The sequence below is a fragment of the Pseudorca crassidens genome, chromosome 11 (genome assembly GCF_039906515.1).
Source record: "Pseudorca crassidens isolate mPseCra1 chromosome 11, mPseCra1.hap1, whole genome shotgun sequence".
Classification (NCBI taxonomy): Eukaryota; Metazoa; Chordata; class Mammalia; order Artiodactyla; family Delphinidae; genus Pseudorca; species Pseudorca crassidens.
The window spans coordinates 92652355-92666486 of NC_090306.1; the positions used below are offsets into that span (position 1 = coordinate 92652355).

General features: G+C 43.4%; 1 protein-coding gene across 1 annotated transcript in view; it reads right to left on the minus strand.

The window, feature by feature from the left end:
• The window catches only part of LARGE1 (LARGE xylosyl- and glucuronyltransferase 1), a 590958-nt gene that overhangs the window by 266212 nt on the left and 310614 nt on the right, over window positions 1-14132 (minus strand). Inside the window, exon 5 of the mRNA XM_067697877.1 lies at window positions 13697-13820. Coding sequence (XP_067553978.1) covers window positions 13697-13820 — 124 coding nt within the window. The remainder of the gene's footprint in view (window positions 1-13696; window positions 13821-14132) is intronic.

Genomic DNA, 14132 nt, shown 5'->3' on the forward strand with positions numbered 1-14132 from the left:
GGTTCGTGCCCCGGTCTGGGAGGATCCCACATGCCGCGGAGCGGCCGGGCCCATGAGCCATGGCTGATGGGCCTGCGCGTCCGGAGCCTGTGCTCCGCGACGAAAGAGGCCGCGGCAGTGAGAGGCCCGCGTACCACACACACACACAAAAAAACCACAAAAAAAACAGAAACAGACTCACAGACATAGAGAATAGGCTTAAAAGTCTGTTTCTAACATGTAGTTTTCCTACACTGTGGTCAAAAATGGGGCCTATATAATTTTTATGATTTGAATTTTAATGAGGTTTTCTCTGGCCCTCAATTTACGTAATTTTTTCATGAACACTTGAAAATCCATTTTTATTCCATTTGAAAAATCATTTTTATTCCATTTGATGGATATGAAATTTGATATCTATTGATATTGATTACAGTTTTAAAACTATCTTTGTCATTAACAATACAATTTGCGTTTTTAGTGGCTGAAACTCTCCCAATATACCCCATATTTCCATCAGTTTTTGCTTTATATATTTGGAAGATTTCTACTTGGAAAATAGCTTGGCTAGTACATCCTCTTATGGATATCACACTCATCAATTCAAAATTATTAATTTTATCTAATTAAATGTGTTTAATTATATTTGTGTTCATCTGCAATTAACGTATCTTTACTGTATTTGTCTTTGTAAGTCTGAGACACACTATAAATTTTATTTTTAAACTTTATAATTTATTTTAGGTGTGTTTCTTAAAGATAGTAAGCACACAGTTAAGACAGCATTATTTAATCAAGCATCAGTTTTGTCCAACAATAGAAGAGTTTAAAGCATTTATATTTATTAAAAGAAATGATTCTGGTTTTGCATCTGGAATAGTATTTTATGCATTATTTTTCAGCTTTGAGAAAAAATTTAAACACATTACAATCAGCCCTTTTATTTTTATTTTTTTTAACTTATTTTTATTTTTTGGCCATTTCGCCCGGCATGTGGGATCTTAGTTCCCCAACCAGAGATCGAACCATCACCCCCTGCGGTGGAAGCGTGGAGTCTTAACCACTGGACCGCCAGGGAAGTCCCTACAATCAGCCCTTTTAAATGTACAATTCAACAAAAGTATAGTCTGCAACTGCTACAGCAATCACTTCATGGAACAACTGCATCAGCCCCAAAAGTTTCCTCTTGCCCCTTTGAAGGAAATCCCCACCACACTGCCATTTGGCCCCTAGTAACTTCTGATCTGCTTTCAAGAATTTCATGTAAATGAAATGATGTAACATGCAGTCTTTCTGTCTGGCTTTTGTCACTGAGCATACCACTCTTGAGATTCATTCATACTGTTACATGTGTCATACGTTTCATTGCTGAATAACATTCCATTGAATGGATATACTACCGTTGTTTTCTACAACTGACGGACACTCAAGTTCTATGAATAAAGCTATGTATATTCACACACAAATTTTCGTGTGCATGTACATTTTTCTTTCTCTTGGATGAACACCCAGGAGTGGAATCGTTGAGCCATATTGTGAGTACGTGTTTAACTTCTTAAGAAACTAACAAACTGTTTTCCAAAGTGGTTGAACCATTTTATACTTCCACCAACCACGTATGAGAGTCCTGGCTGTTCCACATTCTCACCAACACTTTTTACTGTAAGTCTTTTTAATCTTAGCCATGGTAGTGAGTGTGAAGTAGTATCCCATGATGATCTTAATTTGCATTTCCCTGATGACTAACAACGCTGAGCATTCTACAGGGATTTACTGGCTATCCCTGTCTTCTCTGGCAATGTGTCCCTTACAATATGTTGCCCATGTTCAAACTGAGTCATTGGTCTTCTTGTTATTGTTTAAGAGTTCTCTCTCTATATTCCAGATATAAAACTTTTGTCAGACATCTGCTCTGCAAGTATTTTCTTCCAGTCTGTAGCTTGTCATTTTATTAATGTCTTTGGAAGAACAAAAACTATCAGTTTAGATAAAGTCCGATTTATCAGTATCTTTTCTTAGTTTGTGGTTTTCGTATCCTAGTGAAGAAACCTTTGACTAACCTGAAGTCACTACGATTTTCTCCTCTGCTTCCTTCTACTGTTCTGTATTTGTAGCTCTTACATTGAGGGGTGAGATTCAAGTTAATTTTTGCATATGGTATATAGTGAAGGTCAAAATTCATTTTTCCCCATATGGACATCCAATATTTTTCTCATTGTCTTTGCTTCCTACCTATCTTATGTAGAGTTTCTTTCATCTTCAATAATCATCTCTAACAACTTAGTTTTAAATCTATTTATAACTTTACCAGCGGTCACCTTTGAACTTTCCAGAAACATCTTTTTTTCCCTGATGATCAGAATGAAGGGCTAAAAAAAAATACCATCTGAGTTACCCCACAAAACAGCAGAAATTTAGCAGCTTTTAAATCCAACACACTTCTGAGGCTGTTTCAAAATGTCTGTGATCATCTGGTTATTTGTATGCTTGTAAGAGCAACTTCTGGCATCTGCATTCAGCTTTGCAACTGACTTCAAACAATTATTTACAGATCATTCCATGTGTAACTTCTTCCAGTACATACTGCCTGCCCCTTTAGAACAAGACCTCTTCCATTTGTGAATATTCATTTTGATTACTTTTTTGGTTGGCTGGCAAGTAACTGATGATTCTTTCTTCAAGAAGTATAATACACTGGTGCATATTGTGTGAGTACTTGCATAACACATCTTTTGTGTTTTTTTCCTGTTGCCTTTATACATGAGAGAACTTGGCTGGTATTCTCAGGTCTCTGTCTTGCTCAAAACTCTGTAGACACTTTATTAGCACATAATAAAGTGCTTTATTAGCACTTTATTATTAGAGTGAGAATTTTTATTCTTCAAACACAGAATGGTTCCCTCCACCTCTTACCCTTGCATTATAAGGTTGCCTTAGAGATGACGCTCTACCCCTAGTCCACAGTCACCAACCGTACGTGGTTGTTGAGCCCGTGAAATGCAGCTGTCCAAGGTGGGACGCATAAGACATACGCTGGACTTCAAAGACTTAGTGTGGAAAAAAAAGTGTGCAAGATATCTCATCAGTAATTTTTAAAATATTGATCAATATATTTTAGATATACAGGATTAAATAAAATGTATTATTAAAATTCACTTCACTTGTTTCACTTTGCTTTTGCAAATATGGCTACTAGAAATTTTTTAATTACGCATGATTCATCATTACAGTTCTATTGGATGGCATTACACAAGAGTCAGACGACTTGGATTCACAGTTTAGTTCCACAGTACTGAGTAATTTCAACAAGTCTCTTTTATAAGCCTCTATTTCCTCATCTGGAAATGGGTGAAAATAATTATACTCACCTCAAGGCTTATTGGGGGGATAAAATAAGATTATGCATGTGAAGCTATTAAGTTCATACATAATCAACTCTTATTAATGAGAGCTATTCTTAAAGGAAGAATTTTTTTGTTCTTTATAATTTAAATATTTTTCTAATAGACTGGGAGAAAATATTTGCAAATGATGTGATTGACAAGGGCTTTATTTCCAAACATTACAAACAGTCATGCAACTCAGCAACCAAAAAACAAACAACCCAATCAAAAAATGAGCAGAAAACCTAAATAGACATTTCTGCAAAGAAAACATACAGATGGCCAACAGGCACAAGAAAAGATGCTCGATGTTCCTAATTATTAGAGAAATGCAAATCAAAACTCTAATGAGGTACCACCTCACACCTGTCAGAATGGCCATCGTTAAAAAGTCTACAAATAACAAATGCTGGAGAGGGTGTGGAGAAAAGGGAACCCTCCTACACTGTTGGTGGGAATGGAAATTGGTGCAGCCACTACGGAAAACAGTATGGAGGTTTCTCAAAAAACTAAAAATAGACTTGCCATGTAATCCTGCAATGTCATTCCTGGGCATATATCTGGACAAAACTAAAACCTGAAAACATACATGTACCCCAGTGTTCACTGCAGCACTATTTACAATAGCCGAGACATGGAGACAACCTAAATGTCCATCAACAGATGAATGGATAAAGAAGATGTGGTACATATATACAATGGAATACTATTCAGCCATAAAAAAAGAACAAAATAATGCCATTTGCAGCAACATGGATGGACCTAGAGATTATCATACCAAGTGAAGTAAGAGAGAAAAGAACAAATATCATATGATATCACTTATATGCGGAATCTAAAATATGACACAAATGAACTTACCTATGACATAAAAAGAGACTCACAGACAAAGACAACAGATCTGTGGTTGCCAACAGGGATGGGGCATGGGGGAGGGATGGATTCAGAGTTTGGGATTAGCAGATGCAAACTATTATATAGAGAATGGATAAACAACAAGGTCCTACTGTATAGCACAGGGAACTATTGATATATTCAATATCCTATGATAAATCATAATGGAAAAGAATATGAAAAAGAATATATATACACATATATATAACTGAAGCACTTTGTTATACAGTAGAAATTAACACAACATTCTAAATCAACTATACTTCAATAAAATAAATAAAAAACTTTTTTCTAGGGTATATAGCCTGATGTGGGCAACTTACCACTGATTTTACCTGGATTGTAAGGGCCCCTTTTGATCTACATGCATAGGATTCTTTTTAGCTTGTGACAATTTTTTTTGTATTTCATCAGACTCTGGAGGGACCATCCAACACCTTGACTCTGAAGCGCCTGCAGCCCTTAATTTTCATTAGCTTCTCACCAGCTCAGCCACTCCAGCCCAGGGTAACGTGTCAAAATGTACCTCCTCTGAAACACATTTTAGAAGCTCTAACATTTCACTCCCCAAACCCAGCCTTTTATCCTTTCAAAACATTTGGATAAAAACTCCTGCTCTCACTGTGGAGATTTTCTAACCTCACCATAATCTCCAGCTGACTTTGCCCACTACTTTCTCACTGTCCATCAAATACCTCTGGTCTCTCTTTTTCTCTCTCTTTTTTTTGGTGGGGGGCGTCCAACTCATACTCCAAAACCCATCATTATACCTACTCTCTTGAATCACTGAAGTTATTCAACTCAAATTCTGTACAAATAAGACCTGTGGTACCAGAGAATAACACTGCACTGAAGTCCAAGAGAACGAGATTTCAGCATCACTTAGACCTCTGATTAGCAGCATTCTGCTGATACCTTTGGTAAGTTCCTTCTTAACCAAAGAAAACATTTGCTGTTTCTATAGCATGGGATTCTTGAAAAGACACAATGAAATCAGGTTCAGGAAAGCATTTCCTTCTTTATCAAGGAGAACGGACGAGAAGACCACAGCAATGCAAGTGGAAAGGGATCAATGCTCAAGATGAGGAAAAGGTGGCTCAGGGGACACTAAATTGCTTTAAATGAGTTTAAGTCTGAGCTCCAGGAGGGGCATGTCACATACACAGATCTGGAACAACTGTTATATTCTGAAGAACCATAGAGAATGGTAGACATAAGAGATAGAGAAAAAAGTGAGCCCATTCAAGGAAGGTAAAAACTCAGAAACCACTTATCAGGTTAACGCGTCAGAGGATAAATTTAAGTGTCAACTAGGCTCCCAGCACTGCCATTCGGATTATAGTTGAAGGCACGGGGATGATGAGGAGACGACTTAGTAGATATGCTAGGTCCTCAAACACCTGGCTGACCTACTCTGCAGACCCCAAACAGAGCTCATGCATTTTCTGGGAGCCATCACTGGCCAGGTTGTATCCTAAACATTGGGCTTAAAGAAAAAAGTGACAGGCCTTGCCCTCTCGGTTCTCACAGTCTAGTATGGAAGGCAGACAAGTGACCAGACAATGATATACACACTCACATTCAGTCTTTCTTAATGCTCAGGACCAATGGGGGCAGGAGGGGGATTAAAAAGATGAAGATTTCAGTACAGCACAAGGTGAACATTTCTAATCGAGTTTCTAAATATGGAACAAGGTCCTTTGGGAGGTAATGATCTCTTATCTCTGGAAGCACTCAAAAGCAGAAGATTAATGACCATTTACATAGAATATTATAGAAGAAAGTGGAAGGTTATGCCAGATGAATGCCAAGTTCCTTCCTAATTAAGATTCTGTGATTTTCAAAAGGGGACAGAGCCCATTCATTAGGACACTCCATTACATAAAGAGACATTTGCCTGTGTACAAAGTGAATTGTACAACTGACACAGAAAGATTCTTTTCTAACACAGATTACAATTTCTGTTAGTTGTCTACAATGTTCCATGTCTGATATTTAAAAGCCAAAGATCAGTCTTCTGAATACAGAAAAGTACGTTATGCATTTCACTGATCCACCTCTGTTCTGTGATCTCGCGCTCATTATCGGAGAGAAAAGCCTAACACGAAGGCCCGAGGTGCATTGCAGTCCTTACAGAACCAGCTCTCCCATTCAACAACCATGCAGATAATCCAGGAACCAGTAAAGCAGTAAAGAAAATGGGAAAATGCCAACTTTTCCAGACCTGGACATAATATGTAACCTCAGCCAGCCCTCCTGTATAATGTTTGACCCACAAGGAGAGAAAGAACTAGAGCCTAAATCCATAAACTATTCTAGAAAAACAACCTAAAACATGTGCCCTCTGATGAGCGGTCAGCCGTCGTTTGTTCCTTTGCTGTAGAGGAAGAGAAGGTGTGTGTTGACGTGGTAGGTTTGGAAAAGAGAAGATTGAACAGGTTAATCACAGCCATCTGCAAATATACCAAAGAGGAAGGGAAGGAAATAGAATCTGTTGAGGGCCTACTATGTGCCTTTCCATTACAAGACCTCAGTTTTACCAATAAAGGGGAGCTAGAGCTACCACCATGGAAAGATGATTAAGTTCTCTGTGTTACTCTCATCATTACCATATTACTGGTGAAACTGGACAAGGCAATTCTAAAGGCCACCTGGCTTCATTCCTTTCTTCTGCAGGGCATCTCCGAGCAGATCCTACCCTCTATGAGAGACACATGTCCCAGACCTTCTGTCTCTCCTCTGCAGGTCAAGTCTAATTGGAACTGCTCCAGCCCATGCGGGTATCTGGTCACTGCAATGGAAGCTCGGCCACCGCCAAGCGTGTGGTCCCTTTGAACTATACTCCAGGCCTGGATCATAAAATCCAGATCCAGTTTGGAGAAGAGTCATATGTGAGATTTGGGGCAACTTGCTTAACCCCCACTGGGCCTCATTTGTCAAAAACTAGCTATGAGTATTGGGTTTCTTTTTAACCCTGAGACCCTATGAGTTCATGTCATTATCAATCCCGCCCAACTGAAAATGCCCATCACTCAGGAGGCATATCTTCCGAGGAAACAGATGGGGCGGGCAGTCGTGTCTCCATCCCCCAGTGAGAGGAACAATAGAAGTCTGTCTCCCAAAGGACAGCAGGTGCTGAAAGACGGCAGTTATCTAACAGAACCTCTACAATACTCCATAGGGACCAGCACAAAGGCAACTGAGTGTGAGTAGGACGGCAACTTTTAGAGTCAGCCATCAATGTTTTCTGTGACCACAGCCCTGAATCCCACTTCATAATCTTTCTGATGCCGGTAATGAGCGGGCATCAGGTCTAAGAGAAAAGGAGATAAATGAGGGCTCCCAGCTCGACAGGGGAATCATGAAACAGCCCCGGCGCCAGCCACTTCCCTTCATGAGCTCGGGATCATCCTCACCCCAGTGGTGGCCTGGGGGTGACTTCCCGGGCCAACTAGGAGCAAGATCAAAGGCTGCTGGGCATGCAGGGCCTCGTCTGAACACTGGCAAATATCTCGCTGATTTAAGGCAAACTGTCCAGAGTGGTGACTGTTGAGTTTAGAAAATGATCCTTGGATGGCAGTGATGGGGCTGTCCCAGCCCTCAGCGGCATCATTAGTGAGAAATACTTTGGTCCCCAGCAGGAAGGCCACTCGCTGCAGGCCTTTAAATGGAGGGGTCATGCTTAACGCATTTATTCTTCAGGAACAACCAGAAAAAGAACACCACCGAGAGCTCAGAGGACCCTTGTCTAGACACAATTATAGCATCTTAGCTTAAAAACAGGCCACAGAGAAGGAACCAGAACACAAGAGAAAGAACATGGATTATGGAGTCAGCTCTGGGTTTTAATTCCAGCTCTACCACATACTAGCTATGCATGTGATTTGGGCTTATTTAACCTCCCTAAGCCTCAGTTTCCTTATCTGTATAATGGGGATCATAATAGGACCGATCCACAGAGTTATTGTGAGCGTTCCATGAGAGAACCATGTAAACATAAAAAAGAAAGCGTTCCATGTACAGCACAGGTTACACCACAGCCTATGGGGTCCAGAGTCACTGAAAACAGGAATCTTGAGTTCAAGTGCAATTCAACAGTGGCAGCTTCAGCCAGTGGCTGCAACCCACGTCCCCCTCCTTTCCTTCAGATCCATCCCACCTCCGTGTCTACTGAATTACACAATCATGCATCTCATATCATTTCATTTGGAAAGGGAAAAATCAAATAGCTGCCTTGGCATTTATGAGCTGCCTGATCTTAGGCAAACATCCTTCAACTCCGAGCTTCAATTTATAAACTGCCTGGGAGATGGAGGTAACGAAACTCCTCTCTCCAGCCCACAGGGTGGTCCTGAGAAGTGAGTGAGAGCATGCCGCCACCTGCAAAGCTCCACATGGAAAGAAGTCATCGTCCCTGTCCTGCTGCTCCCCTCCCCTGGTGACAGGAGCTGCACGTCCTGGGTAGAGTTTGGGGCACCCAGGGCCGGGAGCCTGTTGATCTGGGGCCTCGGAAGCTGGAAATGAATGGGCCACATAAACATCAGAAAGACCAGTGAGCGTTTCACAGGCCACAGGGACGAGCAGGCTGAGCCATCACCGTTTGCAAATCCGCACTAACTGGTCATTACAGAGAGAAGCACACCAGTCCAGCGCGAATTTCTCACAGCTCATTTTTTTTTTTTTTTTTTTTGCGGTACGCTGCCTCTCACTGTTGCGGCCTCTCCCGTTGCGGAGCACAGGCTCCGGACGCGCAGGCTCAGCGGCCATGGCTCACGGGTCCAGCCGCTCCGCGGCATGTGGGATCTTCCCGAACCGGGGCACGAACCCGTGTCCCCTGCATCGGCAGGCGGACTCTCAACCACTGTGCCACCAGGGAAGCCCTCACAGCTCATTTTTAATCATGCACTGATCCTTCATAACTTCCTTTCCCCTATTACTCCATTCTCCAGCGCTAACGTAGAATCAGGGGCCCACAGGAGTATTTCTGAGAAACGCCATTTCCAACAGCTGTACAAAGTGATTTCTCATTCCTATCGGGGGAGGCCGTCTTACGTGTCTGCTGACGCTACCATCCGACATGCTTCCCGGATGCAAGTAAAGAACACAGCACCATTCCATGTCATCATCCATCCCTTCTCTAATGCCATCTAATGGATGGTGTTTCAGTGTGTTCCCTTCCTGGTTTACCTGTCATGGAAAGACACTCCACCTGTCCCACAGCTGCTCTTGGGATGTTAAGGTGGGTTGGCACAGATGGAGCTTCCTCCTCTATGCCACTGCAGGGCCACTGGTAGACAAACACCTGGCTGTCTGCCCACGCCCTGAGCCACAAGGGGCCTCAGGAATGTGGTGAATCCTGACAATGATCAAGAAACTCCTTCCTCAACCTAAATGTCCACTGACAGATGAATGGATAAAGAAGATGTGGTACATATATACAATGGAACACTACTCAGCCATAAAAGAGAATGAAATAACGCCGTTTGCAGCAACATGGGTGCAACTAGAGATTATCATACTAAGCGAAGTAAATCAAAGAGAAAGACAAATACCAAATATCACTTACATGTGGAATCTAAAATATGACATAAATGGACCTACCTATGAAACAAATAGACTCACAGACATAGAAAACAGGCTGGTGGCGGCCAAGGGAGACGGGGTTGGGGGAGGGATGGAGTAGAAGCATGGGGTGAGCAGATGTAAGCTATTATATACAGAATAGATAAACAAGGTCCTACTGTATAGCACAGGGAACTATATTCAATATCCTATGATAAACCATAATGGAAAAGATTATTAAAAAAGAATGTATATTTATGTGTATAACTGAATCACTTTGCTGTGCAGCAGAGATTAACATGACATTGTAAATCAACTATACTTCAATTAAAAAAAACAAAACAAAACTGAAACCTCTTCCTAATGGCTTCATGTCTCTTAGGCACCCAGTGCTGAGTTTACTGTGTATCATTCATTTAGCAAATGTTTTCATAGGTGAGGCATCATCACGGTTTAGGTTTGCTGAGCAGGTGTTAAGCTTACAAGGTGATGAAAAACAGACAGGATCCCAGCTCTTTCGGAGCCTACACTCTAGGGGAGACAGACATTTACCAGCTCATTACACAAAGGCGTGAAAGCTTACACTCCGCAGCGAGTTTACTGAAGGAACCGTATGTGATCCTCTGAGAAGATACAACAAAGAAGCCCCTATGCGATGATGAAGGCAGGGAAGGTTTCCTTGTGTACATGGAGCTTAAGCAAGAGAACGTGGACTCAATTAGCGATGGGGGAGAGCAGGCTGAGAGTACAACAGAGAGAAGAAATGACTTGTGCAAAGGCCCCCAGCGGAAGGGAAGGAGCAGAGCAGACTAGAAGATCCAGTGGGGAAGCAATGGTGCTAACAGTAGACGACTAAGTCAGGAGGAGGTAGGAGCCAGACTGTGCAGAAAAACTCGACTCAGTTAAGGACTGTGGTCTCCATCTTAGTAGCATCCAGAAATCACTGAAGGTTTTACACAGAGCACGGGGAAGGTGTGGTTGGGCTTGCCTTTGGAAAGCCTGACTCATGCTACTGACGGAGAACAGATGTGGGTGAGGAGACGTGAGCGGAGGAGAAGGGAAAAGGCTTCTCTGGGAAAACAAAGCAAAACAAAAAACTGCTGTTGTGTTGGCGACAGAGCATGCAGGCTTAGACAAGGATGGTAGCAGGGGGAGACGAAGACTAGCTAGGACCTCAAATGGCCAGATGCTCGGAGAGAGAAAGGGACCCATCGAAGGCAAACTCGGTTCTGGATAAGCAGCTAAGTAGGTGGTGGTGTTAGGTTCCAGGAGAGGCTCAGGTTGGGGGGCGGGGGGGAGTGGGCACACCACGGTTTAGACTTGTTGAGCAGAATTATGTATAAATTATGATGACTGTTTTCATGAATAATGGAAAAATTATGTTTTACAAAATGCCTTCATACTCACTGTCCTTACCAGATTCTGACAACTGCCTCACGGAATACAGGACTGTGGGTGATAGATGTTTTAAGAGGTGGGGAAATAAAATGCAGATGGTAGGGACATTGCATGGCAGAGTCAGCAGCAGAAGGCAGGGTCAAGGGCAGGACTCTGGAGACGATATCCTTTAGGACACATCAGATTGTTGTTGTTTTTTAATTCTTATTTTTTAAGCCATGGAGTCCTCAATTCAAATGGATAAAACTCCAGTGTGTAAACATAATGCATACCTGGATTCACGTGGGCATGAGGGAGTCAGAGCCCTCGTCTTCCCCCACACCAGTCCCCTCCTTTCCTCCAAGACCCTAAGGAAGCCTTGGGGTTCCCGGGGGCAGCTTACAGGCCACCGTGCCTTACCTTTCAACCTCCCAGCTGCCCTATGGGCCTTCAATCAAGAGCATTTTAATCCTATATTGCCATGGCTGCAAAGGGGAATGAGGGATTAAGACCCTGCTGCATTTCAGGCACTGCTGGGCCTTCACGTGAGTGATCTGATTTAATCCAGTATCTTCTCCCACAGCTGGCAGGGTTCCACCCATTTTCAGCTGCTCAAGCCAAGGCTCAGAACCCAAATCAGATATTTGCTCTTTAATGGCAAGATGCGAAATGAAGCTGGGGTTTTCAACTACTTCGTGTTTCCTCAAAGAGCAGAGGGGGTGCAGGCTTGCACAGGGCACAGACACAGGACTGCTCTAAGAGAGAACATGCACGCTGTGCCAGACGTGGCCCCCTCCCCTCCTGCTGCTTTTCCCCATGGTGTTGGCCCTCAGACCCCGGGAGACAGAGTGGCTTGCTTTCACCTTAATTAGTGCAGCAATTTGCTAAATTTTGTTTTTCCCTTTTTAAGAGTGTTAATCAGTTTTAGCTCAGAATAGATTGGAATGGCACACAAATTACCACGACAATCCCCAAATGCTAAATTCTGAACATCTCGATCAACCTCAGAGCCTGAAATATGGGAAAATGAGAAACTCCGGCCAACATCTTTGTGATCTATTTAAAATGCTATGGCTCTGAAATGAAAAGATAATGGCTTTATGAGGTTTAGACCAAGCAATGTGCTAAAATCTGCCTCATGTCTAGGTGTTTAGTCCTTCCCAAGGTGACTGGAGACAGAGCTGCAACGGTTTCTGCAAAGTGACATGTTCCACTAATAACAGCAATTGGTTAAATCCACAAGCATTACAGGGTACCAACAAATGCGCCAGAAATACAGAAAAGAACAAGATGTGCTCCCAGCCCCGTCCCGTTAAGAAGGTTCTAAACTAAAGCAGTCGACGGGCAAGTGAACAGAAAACGTCCTCCTCTTCCCTGGAGGAGTCGTGGGACGTTCTCAGAGGGGGTAGCCATGGAGCTGAGTCCTAAAGGATGAGTGGGAGGTGTGACAGTAGCTGGAAGGGTGTGTCAGATAGAAGGAACAGCAGAAGTAAACGCTCAAACGCAGGAGGGAGGGCAGAGAGCCCAGAGGTGGTTTCTTCGAGCTGAGTAATAAGCAAATTTGCAGGAATGGCCAGAGATGCGACTGGAAGAAGAGTCAAGAGCCAGAACGTGCAGGACTTTTAAATCAGACCGTGAACCTCAAGCCTGATGCAGACCACGTGATACCACAGGAGGATTTCTTTATTATTCTTTTTTTTTTTTTTTTTTTTTTGCGGTACGCGGGCCTCTCACTGTTGTGGCCTCTCCCATTGTGGAGCACAGGCTCTGGACGCACAGGCTCAGCGGCCATGGCTCACGGGCCCAGCCGCTCTGTGGCACATGGGATCTTCCCAGACCGGGGCACGAACCTGCGTCCCCTGCATCGGCAGGTGGGCCCTCAACAACTGCGCCACCAGGGAAGCCCCAACAGGAGGATTTTAAGCAAGGGAATGACGTGGGCAAATGAGTCTCCCTTGGTTGAAACCCTCTGGCCCAACATAATCCTTAATATTTATTCAACGTAGTCTTTTAAAGCACATTCACACATGTTCTCTCATTTGAGCCCCTTAATGACTCCATGAGGTTGGTGTTATAAGTACATTTCTACTCATGAAAAAACAGATCCAAAGGTATAGCCTGTTTACTTTGTGTCTTATGACCAGTAAATGACAACATACGAATTCAAACACAGGCCTGTTGGACTCAGCGCTGACCTCACCGGGTAACAGAATTCTCTAGATATTGGCCACCATAGGCCTTCTTTAGATATGGACCAGGCCAGTAGCCTCCAGCCTCCACAGAAAGCCTTGGTGGCCAGAACTGCACAGACCAACACGCATTCTGTGCTCAAGAAATGGTTGCTTTAATGCGTCAGATAATCAAATCAGATTCAAGTGGCAAACACCCTCAGTTATACCCTGGACGTCTCCAGTTTGCGAGCTGAGATTTCTGCCTTTGCTGCTGTCTACTAAACCATAAACAGGAAAAGCATCCTGCTTGATCTCCCTTCCCACCGGTACCTTGAGCTCATCCGCGTTGTAGAAGTCTACTCGCACGGCAGGCACCATCCAGGTCTGGAAGAGCGTCGCCAGGATCTGCTCGGCGATGGAGTCGGCGATGACGTGGAAATGCAGGGGGTTCCGCCTGTGGGCAGGGAGCAGAGGAGAGTCAGGAGGGAGAACCAAGGCCGCAGAGACACGCTCTTACCAGCTGGTAGCGTGTGGCCAGTTTCTAACAGCAGTGATGAAGGACAATCAGGCATGTTACCTACTGGAGAGGACGTCAGAGCTGAGGAGAGAAGATGTCTCATCCAACCTCAGGATTTCAGAGACGTGGCCACCAAGGACCAGAGAGGGCAGAATCCCTGGTGACGTTCAATGCAAACCAACCGCCATACCTGTTACTAGGGCATCTGTGTTTCTAAAAATCTTAAGTAGAGCATGTGTAACAATTTGG